General features: G+C 40.2%; 1 protein-coding gene across 1 annotated transcript in view; it reads left to right on the forward strand.

Moving 5' to 3' along the window:
* Positions 1 to 8,875: 8,875 nt before the first annotated feature.
* LOC139717972 (kinesin-like protein KIF2A) overlaps positions 8,876 to 15,431 on the forward strand; it is a 49,097-nt gene continuing 42,541 nt past the window's right edge. Inside the window, exon 1 of the mRNA XM_071629455.1 lies at positions 8,876 to 9,131. Coding sequence (XP_071485556.1) covers positions 9,047 to 9,131 — 85 coding nt within the window. The 5' untranslated portion in view covers positions 8,876 to 9,046. The remainder of the gene's footprint in view (positions 9,132 to 15,431) is intronic.

Raw genomic sequence — 15,431 nt, forward strand, 5'->3', positions numbered from 1 at the left:
AATCCTGACTTAGGAAGAAATTTCTTCCCAGGAAGGATTTCAGAATACCACCCCTAGTCCATATATAGCTCGTATATTTTTCAAATTATTGCAGTTTTATGACCTCCAGTGTTACATAGTATAGAGCTGTGTACAACTACAAAGGGTAATAGCATCTAACTATTAAACATTATTTAGAATCTATTACCGGTACATACCTCATATAGATTCCTCTCATCTGATTGGTTAAAAGTGGAGTCATGAAAATAGCTGTGCCCCATTTTTGATCAAAATGACGTCATGATTTACAGTGCCCGGGGCATAGAATCAACTGTGCCCTGTAAGTGTAAATAGGTTTGGAGACAGTCGCAACCCCGTACACATAGATCGCTCATTTATACAGGTACGCACCAATGATACGACCACCGCGCTGTTGATCAGTGTTGATTACGAGTCCTTGTTTAATTCAGGTAACCTTTTAACCAATCAGACAAGAAGAATCTATATTTTCGGTATATAAAACAAATAATGACAGCTTGATATTCGGGGCACACTTAAAATTATGTAGGCCCTCGGTGATGTGAAAACCATATAACTATGCCCTCACAGCTTCGCTTCAGGCATAGTTATGGTTTTGACATCACCTTGTGCTTGGGCCCATAATTTTATTGTGCCCCTCATAGCAGTCATTATTTGTATGTACATGTACTAACCAAAGAGTATGAGCTAGTTCGTCGTTGTGCAGCTTCTATTGTTAGTTTCTATGTAGGGTTGGGGGTACCACCTATCGTCACCCTAAGGATCTGTAGCTTGTTTATTCTAAAAATATAACACAAATCCGCCTAATTCTTACCTCAAATATGCCATAAATACTGCAGTTTTGAATGTCGTGACCGTCTCGTTGATTATGAATCTCCGTTTTAAAATAGCGCAATTTTAGTGCGTGCGTTCCGTTTTCTTCCCGCAGCTAAAAAGGGTACCTTGCGATCGGCACCCCCTCCCCTCCATAGGTAATACACGTGAATTTCACAGCATAGGTAATACACATGAATTTCAAAGGCCATAGGTAATACACGTGAATTTCACAGCCATGCGTCGTTACTGAGCAGATGTGTAATTTTTAGCTTGGTTTGTTTGAGTTTGATTTTCGTTTCTTCGTTTTTATTGTCTTTATAGCTAATGACACATAATCCCGCGTGTACCTTTTCGTTCTATACATAAACAGCCATGATACACAGGGTGCCGATGGGAAGGTGCCCTGCAGATAGGTGGTGCCCCAACCATACTACACGTACTTAGCAGGGTACCTAAGGGGGGGGGGGGGGGGGGGGTCACCGTGCATCCCCCCAGGACTCCTCGAAACTTACATTTTCAGGATCCTCATGACATACCAGAACATAATCAAGATGTTAACAGGAACGAAAAGTGGCTGTTCTAGGTGAAATTTAATGTATTCTATTGTTTTTCATAATTTCTTATGTATTTCCTTGTTTTTCAACTTTTTCAACTTTTGTTTTTTCTTTGTTTTTCTATTGGAAATTGTCACTGACCACTTTTCTACCATAATTAGCACAAAACTAATCAATGAAAGTGATTAATTGTAAAAATAATCAGGTTTTCATGACCTTCATGACAGAGTACCTGTTTTCCATAGGAAATGTACACAAAATCACAAAATTGTGCCCGTTTTGGCGGGACATTCCGTTACAATAATGGGCATGACTTTGCAAAAGTATACGCGGATGTCGCAAATTTGGTCTCAAAAGTTGTGCGAGACTTGAACAAACAAAGTCAAGAAGCCTCGCGACAGATTTAAAGCACGAAACTTGGGGGGGTGGATCCCCACCACCCCCCCCCCCCCCCCCCCCGTCCTTAAAGGGTTACTGTTGCATGAAAAAAAATTAATTTTCACATATTAAATCTCATTTTTAAGGAGGTGGTATGCTTTACTAAGTATTTATCCATATCTTTCTTTTTGATAAACCGACAGTCACTTAACTTCGTGGGTGCGTTCGACATAAATGTATTTCTTCTGTCTCCACGACAACAGGGTGTGCTATATATATATATATGTATGTAGATTCTATGTGCTTACATGTAGGGCCTACATAGTAGGGTACCTAAGGCGGGGGGGGGGGGGGGTCACTGTGCACACCCCCCCCCCCCCCGGACTCCTCGAAACTTACTTGAATTTGTTTTGTTCATGTTCAAAAAGCAAAAGTTGAAAAAGTTGAAAAACAAAGAAATACATAAGAAATTATGAAAAACAATAGAATACATTAAATTTCACCTAGAACAGCCACTTTTCGTCCCTGTTGTAGAAGCTAGTGTTATATAACATCTTGATTATGTTTTGGTATGTCATGAGGATCCTGAAAATATAAGTTTCGAGGAGTCCAAAGACTTGCGATAGAAATCAGTCACAAGTTTTGTGTGTGCTGCAAGGCAAGTTGCGATTGATTTTGGGACTTGTGATTGATTTGAAGGCTTTATAAGACGGGGCGCTGTATTAAAGTACACAGTAACAGCACGTATTGGGGTCGCTCAGCTGCTGCGGTTAGCCCTAAATAATCATGCTAATGTTAGAATATTTTTGGCGCGATTTGTTAATTGCAGCGAAACAGATAAAATAACCTTACATCAAAAAGCATGAATGCACGAGATCGAAAGGTATTATGCATACATACCATATAAAACCGTGCTGTGAATTCGATCAAGTTTCGGGAAACATACGAGTCGAGTACCTGCAGTGATAAACACGATCCGACCACGAGCTAGCTGCTGTATAATATATGTATGTAGGCCAGGCTCGCCGCCGCGCGCCGGACGACCGCCGCCGCCGGCCCCGCACCGGCCCTGCTGCGGCCTGCTGCGCTGGGCTGTCGCACATACTGCGTCCGTCTGGCTGCTGGCCTGTCGGATGAGCCTACTACTTGTACTGTATACAGTGTACATGTGCATGTATTTTGAATATGCCGCGCGCGCACAGCGCAAAAAGCGCGCATCGCTGTGTGATCTTTGGTGTGCAAGAGTGTGTGCCGTGCGTGGGAGGTGTGGTGGTCCTATGGAACGCCATGTGTTGCAAAAGTCGAAGAGAAAACCGAATCAGAGATTTTGCACCACAACTCCATGCAAGCAACAGAAAACTAATGATCAGAGGTTTAACTTTCCACGGACGACCCAAAACTACTGATAGGAGGTTTCTAACCCTGCATGAGCAAAGAAAATCTCTTAGTCCCGTTTCATAAAACATATTATCACTAACAAATGCCACATTTCTATGACAAATTTGCTCTCAGCCAATCAGATGCAAGGATTTCAGTATTAGCTTTACAACAACTATCGCAACTTGTTATTGAGTTTTATTAAACAGGGCACTGAGCGCGAAAGCCCTGATCAGTAGTTTCATCTCTGCACGCACAGCTTGATGGCTCTGATCAGTTTTGTTTTGTTTTGTTTTTGTCATCGCATGCGCCTCTCGAAACCTCTGATCAGTCAATCTCCTCTTGCGAGGAAAACCTCTGATGCGTTTAGGGAGACACCTAAATCGTGGAGGTGGTCGATTTTTCGCTTTCGTCGTCAGCAGTCTAAATTCTGACCTGTACATATAGACCCTATGACTGCACTTGGATTCATACTTTGTCATCTGTGATTAGTATGATCGACTATACTTTGAGATGCGAGATGTATTTGATGTGTCTAGGGCAATCACCCCCTGAACAATTACCCCAGACCCTTCCCCTGACCCTATAAACCCTAATCGTAATCCTTCACCTAACCCAAACTCTAACCCTAAACCTAACCCCAATCTTTACTTTAACCTTATCACTAACCACTATTTAGCCGGGTTTGGAAAGGGTGGGGGGGGGGGGTAATTGCCCCGATACGGTATTTGATATGAGGTAGTCGATTTGTTACGATGATCAATGTTCAAAATGAGATATAGACTTAACTGGACGAACTAAGACCATGCCTCGACATCCCGCTCCTCCTCAATGCGTATTAACCCTCTGACTTTTATGTGTGAGTTTTCCAAAATTTTGCTCCTGTACACAAGGGATTTATTATACTTCTCGTTTCATATAGCTCGTGTGACCTGGAGAATTATACTTTCATCATGCTATTATGGTGAATGGGTCTATACATTCGACTTGTTGTGGTATCCAGTAAATGGCGTTCGGAGCCCATAGTTTCCAAAATACGATATTATACAAAGTTAATCTCTTTGGCTATCATCATTACAAATTCTCTTTTATGAGATAGATTAACTGTTGCCTGACGTTTCTTTTCACCGGCATTCATTTTGTTTGCAGGTTCATGTATTAATCTTTAGTTTCATTGCATTCCATTGTCAAAATTATCTTCTATCAAAAAAAAAAAATAATAATAATACAAAACATGCGTTCTTGCTAATTCATACGTATGATCATTGTGTTGAAGGTCATTTATGATACAATATCATTAGGGCCTACCTACGACTACTGGAATAGTTTGCTGCTCCTGGGTTGCTGCTATTGTACGAATTACTATAAATGCATTTACATTAATGCATTTCGTACAAATAGCAGCAACCCAGGAGCAGCAAACTATTCCAGTAGTCGTAGGTAGGCCCTAATAATATTGTATCATATAAAATAGGCCTATATGTTCACACATTTTAATCCAGTTGTCTTTAGAAGAGCCGGTAGTCTGGTAATATAACTTGATATACCTATGCATCTTTTAGAGAGCAGAGCATTTCCCAAAACGTGCCATTAGGGCCCTATATCAAGTAGGCCTACTTTTCATATTCAATACAAAATTGTGGAATTCTCACTTTATTTAAATCTGTAAACATTCATAACTTTCCTATATACGGATTGACCGATTTTCTGTAAACTTTCACTGATGTGTTCTAATAATTATTTCCTATATTCACTCAATCCACAATGAGTACTCTCTAAAAAAATCGAGTGAAAATATTCACTCTTAAAGGAGTGAACACAAAAAAGAGTGAATTAAGAGTGAAATTGGAGTGAATTTTGAGTGAAAATGTTCATTTTCACTAGTTGTATAGAGTGACCTCAGGGATCACTCCAAAATCTCAGTTCGAGTGATCCTTGAGGTCACTCAAAAATGAGTGAAAATGAACATTTTCACTCAAAATTCACTCCAATTTCACTCAAAATTCACTCTTTTTTGTATTCACTCCTTTAAGAGTGAATATTTTCACTCGATTTTTTTTAGAGAGTATTTGAGTTTCTTTTTGATGCAGACTGGACCATGATTAAATAACAAGGAAGTTGTTCCTGAACGTGACTCTAACAACTGTAACAGTTACACGCACGGCACAGGAAATAAACATCACACCATGTATCATGCATGTATTCCGTTTTCATGTAAATCAGCGATCATTTACAACATTTTCAATATCAACTGCTGAACATTAAACAGAACACGGAGCCTTGTTCATATTACCAGCATCTGTGATGAACATTGTGGGTCATGAGGTCAGAGGACAAGGGTCAAAAGGTGTATGGAAATACTCAAGTCCCAAAAACTTGCTTTCTGTTTAATTGATTGACTTCATTTATTCTCTGTACACGTGGCACATCGCTGAAAAGATTCATCTGATTCTTTGGAATGTCAACTATAGATATAAGAAGTTTGTGTTGCCCAAATCAGCTGCAATTGTATCCCCTATATTTGTTGAGACTTTCGCCTTATACTCAAGGAGAATAATGGTGGAAAACAGACCAAGGAGAATCCACCGACATAGCTAACCAGTCAAACGAAGGAATTGGTAACCATTTCATATACGAAGGGAATTTCTGAAGCTTTGCAAAGGATCTATCAAAATTAAATTTCATATTTCCACAGCGTTCAAGCCACACACAAAACTCAGGAACATTTTGGTACGGATAAACGATCCATCGATGATCAAACAGGTGTATGCCACCAGATTTCATGTGGTAACTGTGAGAACTCCTACACTGGAGAAACAGCTAGGAAAATTTACACCACTAAAAATGAACACAACAAGAGATTGATGCAATTATAGCTCATCCCACTTTACAAGAGGGAAAATTAAGGAATCCACCTCCCATATTGTGTATGCACAAGTCGGCAATCAGTGACAATATGTGGCCAGTGAAAATCACCACATCGTCTGGAGGAAGTGTTCCATCCTATTAGCCAGAGACTTTCTCACGATGAATAAGGGAAGCCATCCACATTCGCAAACAATTACAAGGAAAAACTTTCAAACGAGACCTGCGGTGGAGCAATATACTCACTTTCCTCAAAATACGATCCCATTCCCCGGATCGATTTGCGCCAGCTACGTCGGCTAGTGGGAATAAAATCTCTCACAGTAGCGATTGATCTGGGCACCGTTTCAACAGGGAGGTGTTAGAAAAGGAGAGACAATTCCTGCTCTCCTTTGAAGTCATGTGCGGCACCGCCGAGAAGTTATGCGCTTAACTACAGGTGGAAATCAGGTGCTTTGACAAAAGAGAGCATCAATAATCGGGACTAGCGCTCTCACATCTAGAAATACTTGTCCCTACTGCATTTCGCTCTCTCTCTCTTTCAATGTGATGGCAACAATGAATTTGTGTACTTTGAATTGGAGCAGCGAATCAAAATGCAGTGTAAAACTGACAATTTTAACAGCAAATAGTTTAAAAGCACGCTGGTGCACGCTTTAGCGGAGTACTTTATTTGAAAGATCAAAATATCCCAGATTAAAGGATAGAAAACTAACATGCGGAAATGTGCGCATTATAGAAAAATATTAGGTTTTTAAGATGGCCTAATTTTCATTTCATTTCAATTTGCGCATTACGAAGAAACTAGAAATACATGTTTATAATATTGAATTCTTTCCGAAACTACTCTTAATCAATTGAGTATTTCATTTAAAATTTTAACGGGAAATAAAGCTTGTTATTCAACGAAAGGTGAAATGCGTTCTTCGTCTCCGAACTTCGCCTTGCAACTAGAGCGGTGCAGCGCATGACTTCAAAGCGTATAGTGGAATGCTAGACATCCCACTGTAACGCTTTGAACCAAAACATGATTGTGTTTGCATGAATTACGAAGAGTTGTCTCTCCTTTTCTAACACCTCCCTGGTTTCATCAAGGCGGTTCGAGAAATGGAGTCACAACAGTCTTATTCGCTTTGATCCCATGCTCGAAGCCGCCACTCAAAAATATTTGAAGTATGTGTCAAACTGGATCTGCCGCTCAGATGCGAAGACAAAATGACTCGTGTCTCATTGCATAATCACCAGCCACTTTCCAGGGAAGATAGGTATGTCTTTGTGATGGTAATTACTTTTCGCTATCCCTATTTACAAACGATGGGCGGTAGACAATGGTAAAGGCACGGGGGTGCGCGAATACAAATTGCTCAAATATTGCTGAAATAGATATCAAATTTACTCGACTGTGAAGGTGTCTGTACGCTAATCTGACATATTAATTTATCCCCTCCCGCTTGTTTGCTGCGCCTATATAACTGTTGATTATCACATGAGAGGTAACGCGCAACACAGTTTATATTGGTCTTTTTTTTTCTTAAAAACATCCTCTCATACTTCAGCTTTGACTGAAACTTCGTCCCAAAGAGTGCTGAATTTCAATTCTAAGAATACAAAAGCTCCCTGGCCCCCTCCCGCGCGTTTGGCATTTAGAAAGGAAAATAGCCGTATATAAGTTGTATCTTCTAGCCGAAAAAAAAAAAAATGAATAAATAATGAAGAGGTTTCCTTACTATGTATGCACAAGCTAGCTTCACATCCGATATCTATTATTGATCTACCTGACACATTTTCATTATTGTTTTGTTTTTTTCTTGGGAGATATGAGAAAATGATTGCTGGGCCGGGTGAACGCGAGTCTCATGAGATGGGTTGCTGGGGAATGAAACTTGGTAGATCCGGGCATGGGTTCGGTGGACGTCAAAACGGCCAGAAAGTTTTGATGCATGCAAAGAGATGACGCAAAATCTCTGTGATTTCCAGGGCTACGTAGATGCTTGCCCGATTGCCCGGGGCAAGTGAAAATCAAAGTCGGGCAAGTGTTTCTTAGTGGAACAATGAGAAAAATGCTTGCCTGAATTGGACAAACAAAAAGTTTTAAAGCCACCCTTTTTTCGCTTTTCCCCTACGTACAAACTCACGACCATGCAGATACTAGAAGCACAAAGATAATGATTTTTTAGTGATGCAACGCACTTCAATTTCATTTCAGCAACATTCCAACACTAGTAACTTAAGTGAAGAAACTCCAATGCAATATGTAACACCAACACTTGATTGAACCAAGTATGTTTCTCCAGAGTGTCCTGTTTATGCAAAAGAATGATTGCCCGAGATATATATCTAATCTTATCATTTTCTTTTATTCTTTAGACTTTCTTTTCTGACAAGTAAAATTCATGTTTCCGCAAGTGTTTTGCAACAATTTGAAAATCTGCTTGCCCGACCGAGCAAGTAGTTGAAAAAAACAAACCAAAATAATGTAGCACTTTGTTGCCAGCGCTTGCCTCCATCGACGAGGGAGGTGGATATCCGTCGTCGATTAATTAGTATATCGACGCACGCCATGGAGATCGAGCTCAGAGTATTGTGTCTATGGAATGTCTGCGCACGCGTGCACTAAACTGCCGTTTGAATCGACGATCGAAGAAGGTGACCTGTGATGTGGATTTGAATCAACGTGCGCTTCTACCGGTACTACACTTTGGTTTGAATAGTAATGTTCGAACGTACGGTGTACGGGTGTACGTACAAGTACGTACAATCAGTTCCGTGGAACAGTCGGTGAAGGTCTCTCTATCCTGGCTACGGCTGCGTGTATGATATCACTAGCCTGCCTGCCTGCCGAACTTTGCCGCCCGCGCCCGCCGCCCTGGCGATAGCTAGCTAGCAACTGAAACCATTGCCGGATGGACTCGTTATCGCACTATACTAGTGAGCTAGTCAGATAATCCCTGTCATAAGTCGACTAAATAGTCAACACATAAGACATTGTTCACAGTGAACCGACTGGGCACACCTCCTGAGTTTTGTTTCGTCATCGCATGGTGATACTGATAGATACCGGCAAGATGAGCGAGGGATTTAATCTGCGAGTTGGAATGAACGTCGATATTCAACGGAGTGATGGTAAACATACACTAATTTACAGTAAAGATAGCAGTTCAGAATACCACCCCAATCTTATGCAATACCGAAGGATTTTGGTAGTAGACCCTCTGTCTAACGTTAGATTGCGTATAACGTTCAACTGTCAAACTCAACATTACTCAAACATTTCATGTGATGTGATGGCGTCCTGGCCGACGGTTCTGCTTTTTTAAGTCTCTAAAAGTAAAAATCTGTGTTTAGCACTTTCAAGCACCGTCGGCCAATGTCGTCATCGCACAGCTCAGCCCATCCCAGTGAGCTGCTACAGGGATTATCATTTCAAGGTTCAAGGTTCTTACCAAGGCAATGGTTTTGATATTTGATTAACACGACTAAATCGCAATGTAATCCATAGTCATAGAACAGTTTCACTTTGTAACTGGGCTTAGGATAGGATATTAATCTTGTGATAGTCAACAGTGTGACATGGCCGTGGGCATGGCATGGATTCATTTCTTGACTCGGGCCTTGCGTTAGATCTAATTAGACCCTACTGTGGAGTGTATCATAGTCTCTAACTTTGCCTTTGGTTGGCATTTTTTCTATGTAGAGGCAGCGTCTAAACCATAAGTTACATCATACATGTAACTTGGTTATGGTAGGCCAATGGCAGTGTAGACAGAGAAATCCGTCTGAGTCTTATTTTCTTGACTTTATCAGCTCTCCTCCGGAAGTCAGACGCAGTCTACGCAGAACATATTCCTGACGACCAGAGATAGTCTACAGGCCGGTCACCATGAGGTTATGTTGACTTGTAGGGGTGCCTTCAATGTAAAAAAAAAAAGACGAATGAAAGATGCCACACAATTAAGATGAAAGGCCTGAGCTGAGAGACTGAGTTGCGGTAGAGTGATTCTCGGAGATGCCAAGTTCAAGAAATGTTTTTGAGTGAGACTTTCACGACTCGGTGTCTCGGCACTCGCATGCACCCGAGTGAGGAGGGTGTCCCCCCGCCATGGTAGGGAGCTTTTTCAATTTTTAGCTCTTAATGGTGCAATCTGGTGCATATTTAAGTGACTATTTTTCACTTATTTTGAAAGACAAAAGGGAAATATACAATATGTACCGGATACCTTCAATTGCAACTACCGGTACCACAAAATCCTTCGAGCTATAGAAACCCTATGTCCCAATGCGTGAGAAAAATGGGTGCCATGCGTGAGATCGTGAGACGGACCCTAAATACGTGAGTCTCACGCAGAATGCATGAGACTTGGTACCTCTGAATTCTCAATAGAATCTAACAGTAGGTACTGCGGTACTTCTTCTACTTCTACTTCTTCTACTTCGGTACTTGACAGGATCCATCACTCTGAATGTAGCGTCGAGGGGACTAGTGAGTGTCCCGTGCAGTGCAGACAGATGGTGCTTACAATACAAGGTGCAAATAAAAAAGCCACATCATTTAGTGGTTGAGTGATGTGAGTGCACCCTTGTAGGCTTCTATTGATGTGGAAGCCAGGATGCTGATTGCACTCCTATGGAAATTTAATGGGTAATAAGCATGGTTTCAGTGGATGCTACAAGTTTGCGTGGAATCTAACCACATTTAATGAGAATGTAGCACAGCACTGTTCCTACATACGTACGGCCTACAGACCGATGCGATGGTGAGATCTGCATACTGTCTTAACCGTCTCTCTTCATGTTCTAAATCTAACGTTGGTACATGTAATGTCGTGGTCAGCCCTTAGGGTGTAGGACTAACCATGTTACATGAACCAATGTTACCGTTGTTGAAAGAACTAAGAAGCCTAGCAAGCCCAGCGAGAAGAGACAGTGATCGGTCTAAAGGTCTACCCAGACTGAAAGGTCAGTCTGTGTTTTATTTCATCTGGGACATGCCCTGCAGAGACTGCATCTGGCTTCACGGAATCCCCTATGCCCTAGTAGGAGAACTGGGAAAGTCAAGAAATATTTTGAAACTCCTCTAGACATCCACATTTTTCTGTCAAATACCTACCATGCATGTAATATTACGAAAATAAAAATGAAATGCTTGTATGTCTACTTCTGCTACAAATGTAGAGCCTGGTTGACTGGAGTTGGGTGAATTTGTGAGTTGCCAGCCTGGCTGGTATGATATCTATTCCTCGACTGATTAATCCTCTAGTGATTGATTGAAAGAGCTTCACGGGAGTATAGTATTTTCAACTACAGGGGAAAACTCAACATAACGAACACTATCCACACCATTGCATCTACCACATAACTTCTCACCTCATATTTTCCCTTTCTTTTACTGAAATTTTTTATACCAAATATAAAACAATTATACTCTATCTAATTATGAGTTTCTGGTTGAAATTATGTATGGGCCTTGGTGTCTCCAAATGTACTACCGAAAGTACAGTATTATTTTTGGGTCTGTGCCCTCAATGAATAGTACTGCTTTGGAGTCAATTTGCCCATACAACCTGTAGTTTTAGCCAGAAACTCTCATGACAAAGTATATTGTATACCACAGTGGACTCCTGTTATAACGAAGTCCTCGGTACTGGCAGATTTCTTTCCTTATTAGATCTTTATCGAAATTTTGTTATAACCGAACAAATAAACAATACAAATTAGAGCCAGTAACGTTGCGGCCTGAATTTTTACTTCGTTGTAACTGGAATTTCATTATAACCATGTGCGTTATAATGGGAGTGCTCTGTATACTTAGTGTACCATAACACAACAAACATTGGGTCCCCCCTTGCAAGCTAAATTACTGTGTGTGAGCCAATAGGCATCTCACGGGAGCCACTGCATTTGACTGCTTCATGACTTCACACAATTGTTATAGTTTGTTCACCAGATGTGAAATCATTGGCCCAAAAAAGAAGAAGAAAGTAAACAGAACAAAACTTTGCTGTACTCCTAATTTATTTGGGACATAACAACCTTGTATTCCACTATACAATCTGTACATCCTCAGAGACAGAGAGACAACACCTCTAACCACTGAAAAAAAATCAAAATATTGTCGGTACCCTTACAGTACATTTCTACCCATTGAGGACAGACTGGTTTTGCTTCAACACGCATTTCCCATAGACACTTTGCCTGAGTATACTTGGGACTTGTCCTCGGCGGGTTTTAATAATATTATGTGCCGACAGTGCAGTTCTACTCTGTAGACCTATGCAAAAGAGCACATTTAAACCTCTTTGGCCAAGAAAGTTTTCTTTAGTTAAAGGAGTTTTGTTTACTGTTTGAAACATCTTGTTATGCAAGGATGTGACTCTTTACTAAGAGAATGGAAGGATATGTGGTGAAGATGCATTCTCTCAGAGAGTGGTTACAAATTGCAGATTGATTGTTCAAAGTTCATACATTTGTAATTCAGAGTCAGCCAGTGTCCTTGAGTAAAGATAGTGATTGTGTATACATGTACACTGCACATAGTATCAGTTTGTGCTGTTACTGCATTGTGTACATGTTAACCAGGAGGTCACATTGGAATCAATGTGTGCTCAAACAGGAAATGATTGCTATTTGTGTCAATTTTGTTTTGTCTTTTTTACAGGGGAAAATGTGTTACTGAGGCATGATTTGTTTAAGACCTTGAAGTTGCATCAACATTGTTTCTTTTTCTTCTATTTCTTTTTCTTCTTGATAGCCTGGTCCATAATCTGTGTACACAATACATAGTATTTATGGATCTTAACTTGTGTACAATTGTAGGTCATCAAGGAACCAGTAGCTGCCTCAGTACATCTCTGCTGAGGCACCTCAACAGTTTTACTACAAAATGTCATTGATTTGTAAACTTAAAGGAATGGTACAGTTTTGATTGAGATGGAGCTTCAGGTTTCCAACTTTATTGTGAGATAATCAGAAACCTCTTCTGAAATACCGAAGAGCGTATAATTCTAAGAGGAATTCCAAGTTTTATTTGGTGAAAATCGGTTTTGAAATTGCTGGGATACACTGTACGTGTATGTAAAGACAAAGTCAAGAGATCGTAATAAATGCAGCGATGCAGTGACAGTGCATGTCACAATCACATCGTGGATCATGTTCTCAAGGAAGACTTTCAGGACCTCTTCTGAAATGCTAAAGAGCATACAGTTCTAAGAGGGATTCAAAGTTATAACATCGTTTTATTAAAAGTCCAGTCAATTTAAATTACTATTACTAATTGACCTCCTCTTATTACTGATTATTAAAGGATTGCAATTGATGGAGACACTCTAATCAACATTTGATTGCAGTTTACAACATTATAGGGCCCTAATATTTTCTTTTTCCATGGTACCATTCATTGACTTTCATTGAAGCAGTAGACGAAGAAATTTTTGGAATATTAAGAGCCTGGTGGTGCATCCGCTCAACTGTGAAGGGGAAAGGATGAGCTCACTGTTGACTGTATACCGGTATACAGCTATGGCAAAAGTAACACTTGCATTGCTATATTTTGCCAATAAGCTCGTCTTCTACAGTGCTTTCTTTGCTGATTGCCATAAATGTTTAGACATAGATTTTCAGGTTGCTTTAGATCATGTAATCCCAATATATCTGTTGCACTACCCTTCTTGTTGGACAGAGGCATTGTATAGATGGTGTATCAATCTTGCAGGTCACATTTATAAAAAATTTGCAAATGTTCAAGTGTTAAAGGGATCGTATAGTTTTGGTTGAGACTTGATTTCAGGTTCCTAACTTTTTTTTTGGTGAGATAATGATAAACCTCTTATAAAATATGAAAGAGCATGTAATTTCATGAGGAATTCAATGTTTCTTTGATGAAAATTGGTTTTGAAATGGCTGAGATATCCAAAAAAGAGGGATTCTAATAAAGTGTGGGACCCACACTTTATTACGATCGCTTTGTTTTACTTTGTTTTTGGATGTTTCAGTCATTCCAAACCCGATTTTCATCAAATAAACTTTGAATTCCTCTTAAAATGGTATGCTCTGTACTATATCATAAGTGTTTTCTTGGTATCTCGCGAAAAGTTAAAAGCCCAATTCTCATCTCTACCAATACTGTACATGTACCATCCCTTTAAACTGTCCACAACCCCAAAATATGTTTTGTAAACCTGTTTTAACTGTGTCCGGAAACAGCAGATTTTTAAGGTAAGATTGTGGATCTCACTAATGTGAACTCTTTCTTCTTAAGCACATCACACCCAGGACCCCCCAAAACATGAATTACATTTTCTATGTCTCTGCCTCAAAGGAGTCATAAATGTCTTCAGATTGGCATTCTGTCTGTCCCAGAGCTTATTCTTACTCAATGAATTTTCTGAATTTTCTTTAGATGTGCTGATTGGATATTGAGGAGAATCCCTAAAGGCCAAAAGTTAAAGGCGCATAGTCCCGGTAGTGTAGAGGGCGCTGTTGAATGATAGTGCCGATCACCGTTAGCATTGATACGAAGATTGCCAAAGTTGAGCTGTCATCAAGAGAAAAGCACGTAGGTGTTGCTAGGTAACGTTGCCTTCGTTGTCTTCTCTGTGCATTCATGCAGTCTGTAGTAATGCATGGGTGCATGCATATGTGCTTCTTAGTATGACATCACAAAAGAAGTTTGCTAAAAGCTGTCATTCCCCTCAGCTGAATCATGAGCCAAACTGTGATCGGACCACTGACTACAGTGGATCGGACTTCTTCGAACTCGGGGAAATGGGTCAAAGCATAAGCGCTAAAGAGGAGTCTATAGCGTAGGTCTCTATAGGAAGCTTGCGCCATGTGCCCGCGTACGCATTCGACTAAACTGCCGGGACCGTGTGACTTTAAAGGTCACTGAACTTTGGCTAAAGTTAGCATTTTTCTACTGTATAGCTCAATCCAAGAAATGTCAGTTGGCAACATAATTCTGCAGGAAATGAATGACTTTTATAACAGAAAATTATTTTTGTGAAATGATCAGAGTAAAAGGTCATAGATGAACATTACAGTAGTGGTTTCTGTACCGGTAATTTGCAATATCTCTTGTCATGTCTAGACATTACTTCAGATGGGAATATCATCTACTGTAAAACCAGGAACTAATTTTGTGAATTTCGCAAGAGCTAAGATTTGCAAAATTGAAATGCACTCTTAAGTTCTTGTCCACACTATGTGCATTGAATGGCAGTGGCAATTTATGAAAATTTTCAAGCCATGAAAAAGGCTGTCTTCCCAATTCGAAAAAAAAATCTTGCTTTACAGTAGGCGACTTTGCTGGGTAGGGTACAAATAAATTGAAATTGTTTACATTCATGAGCATTACAGTGGTGAAACTTTCATGAAAATTGTTATACATGTACACACCACAGTCAATGGTCACTATTGGAGAGATGCCAA

Source organism: Diadema antillarum, unplaced genomic scaffold (assembly GCF_040938485.1).
Source record: "Diadema antillarum isolate AM-2024a unplaced genomic scaffold, OU_Dant_1.0 scf00000086, whole genome shotgun sequence".
NCBI lineage: Eukaryota > Metazoa > Echinodermata > Echinoidea > Diadematoida > Diadematidae > Diadema > Diadema antillarum.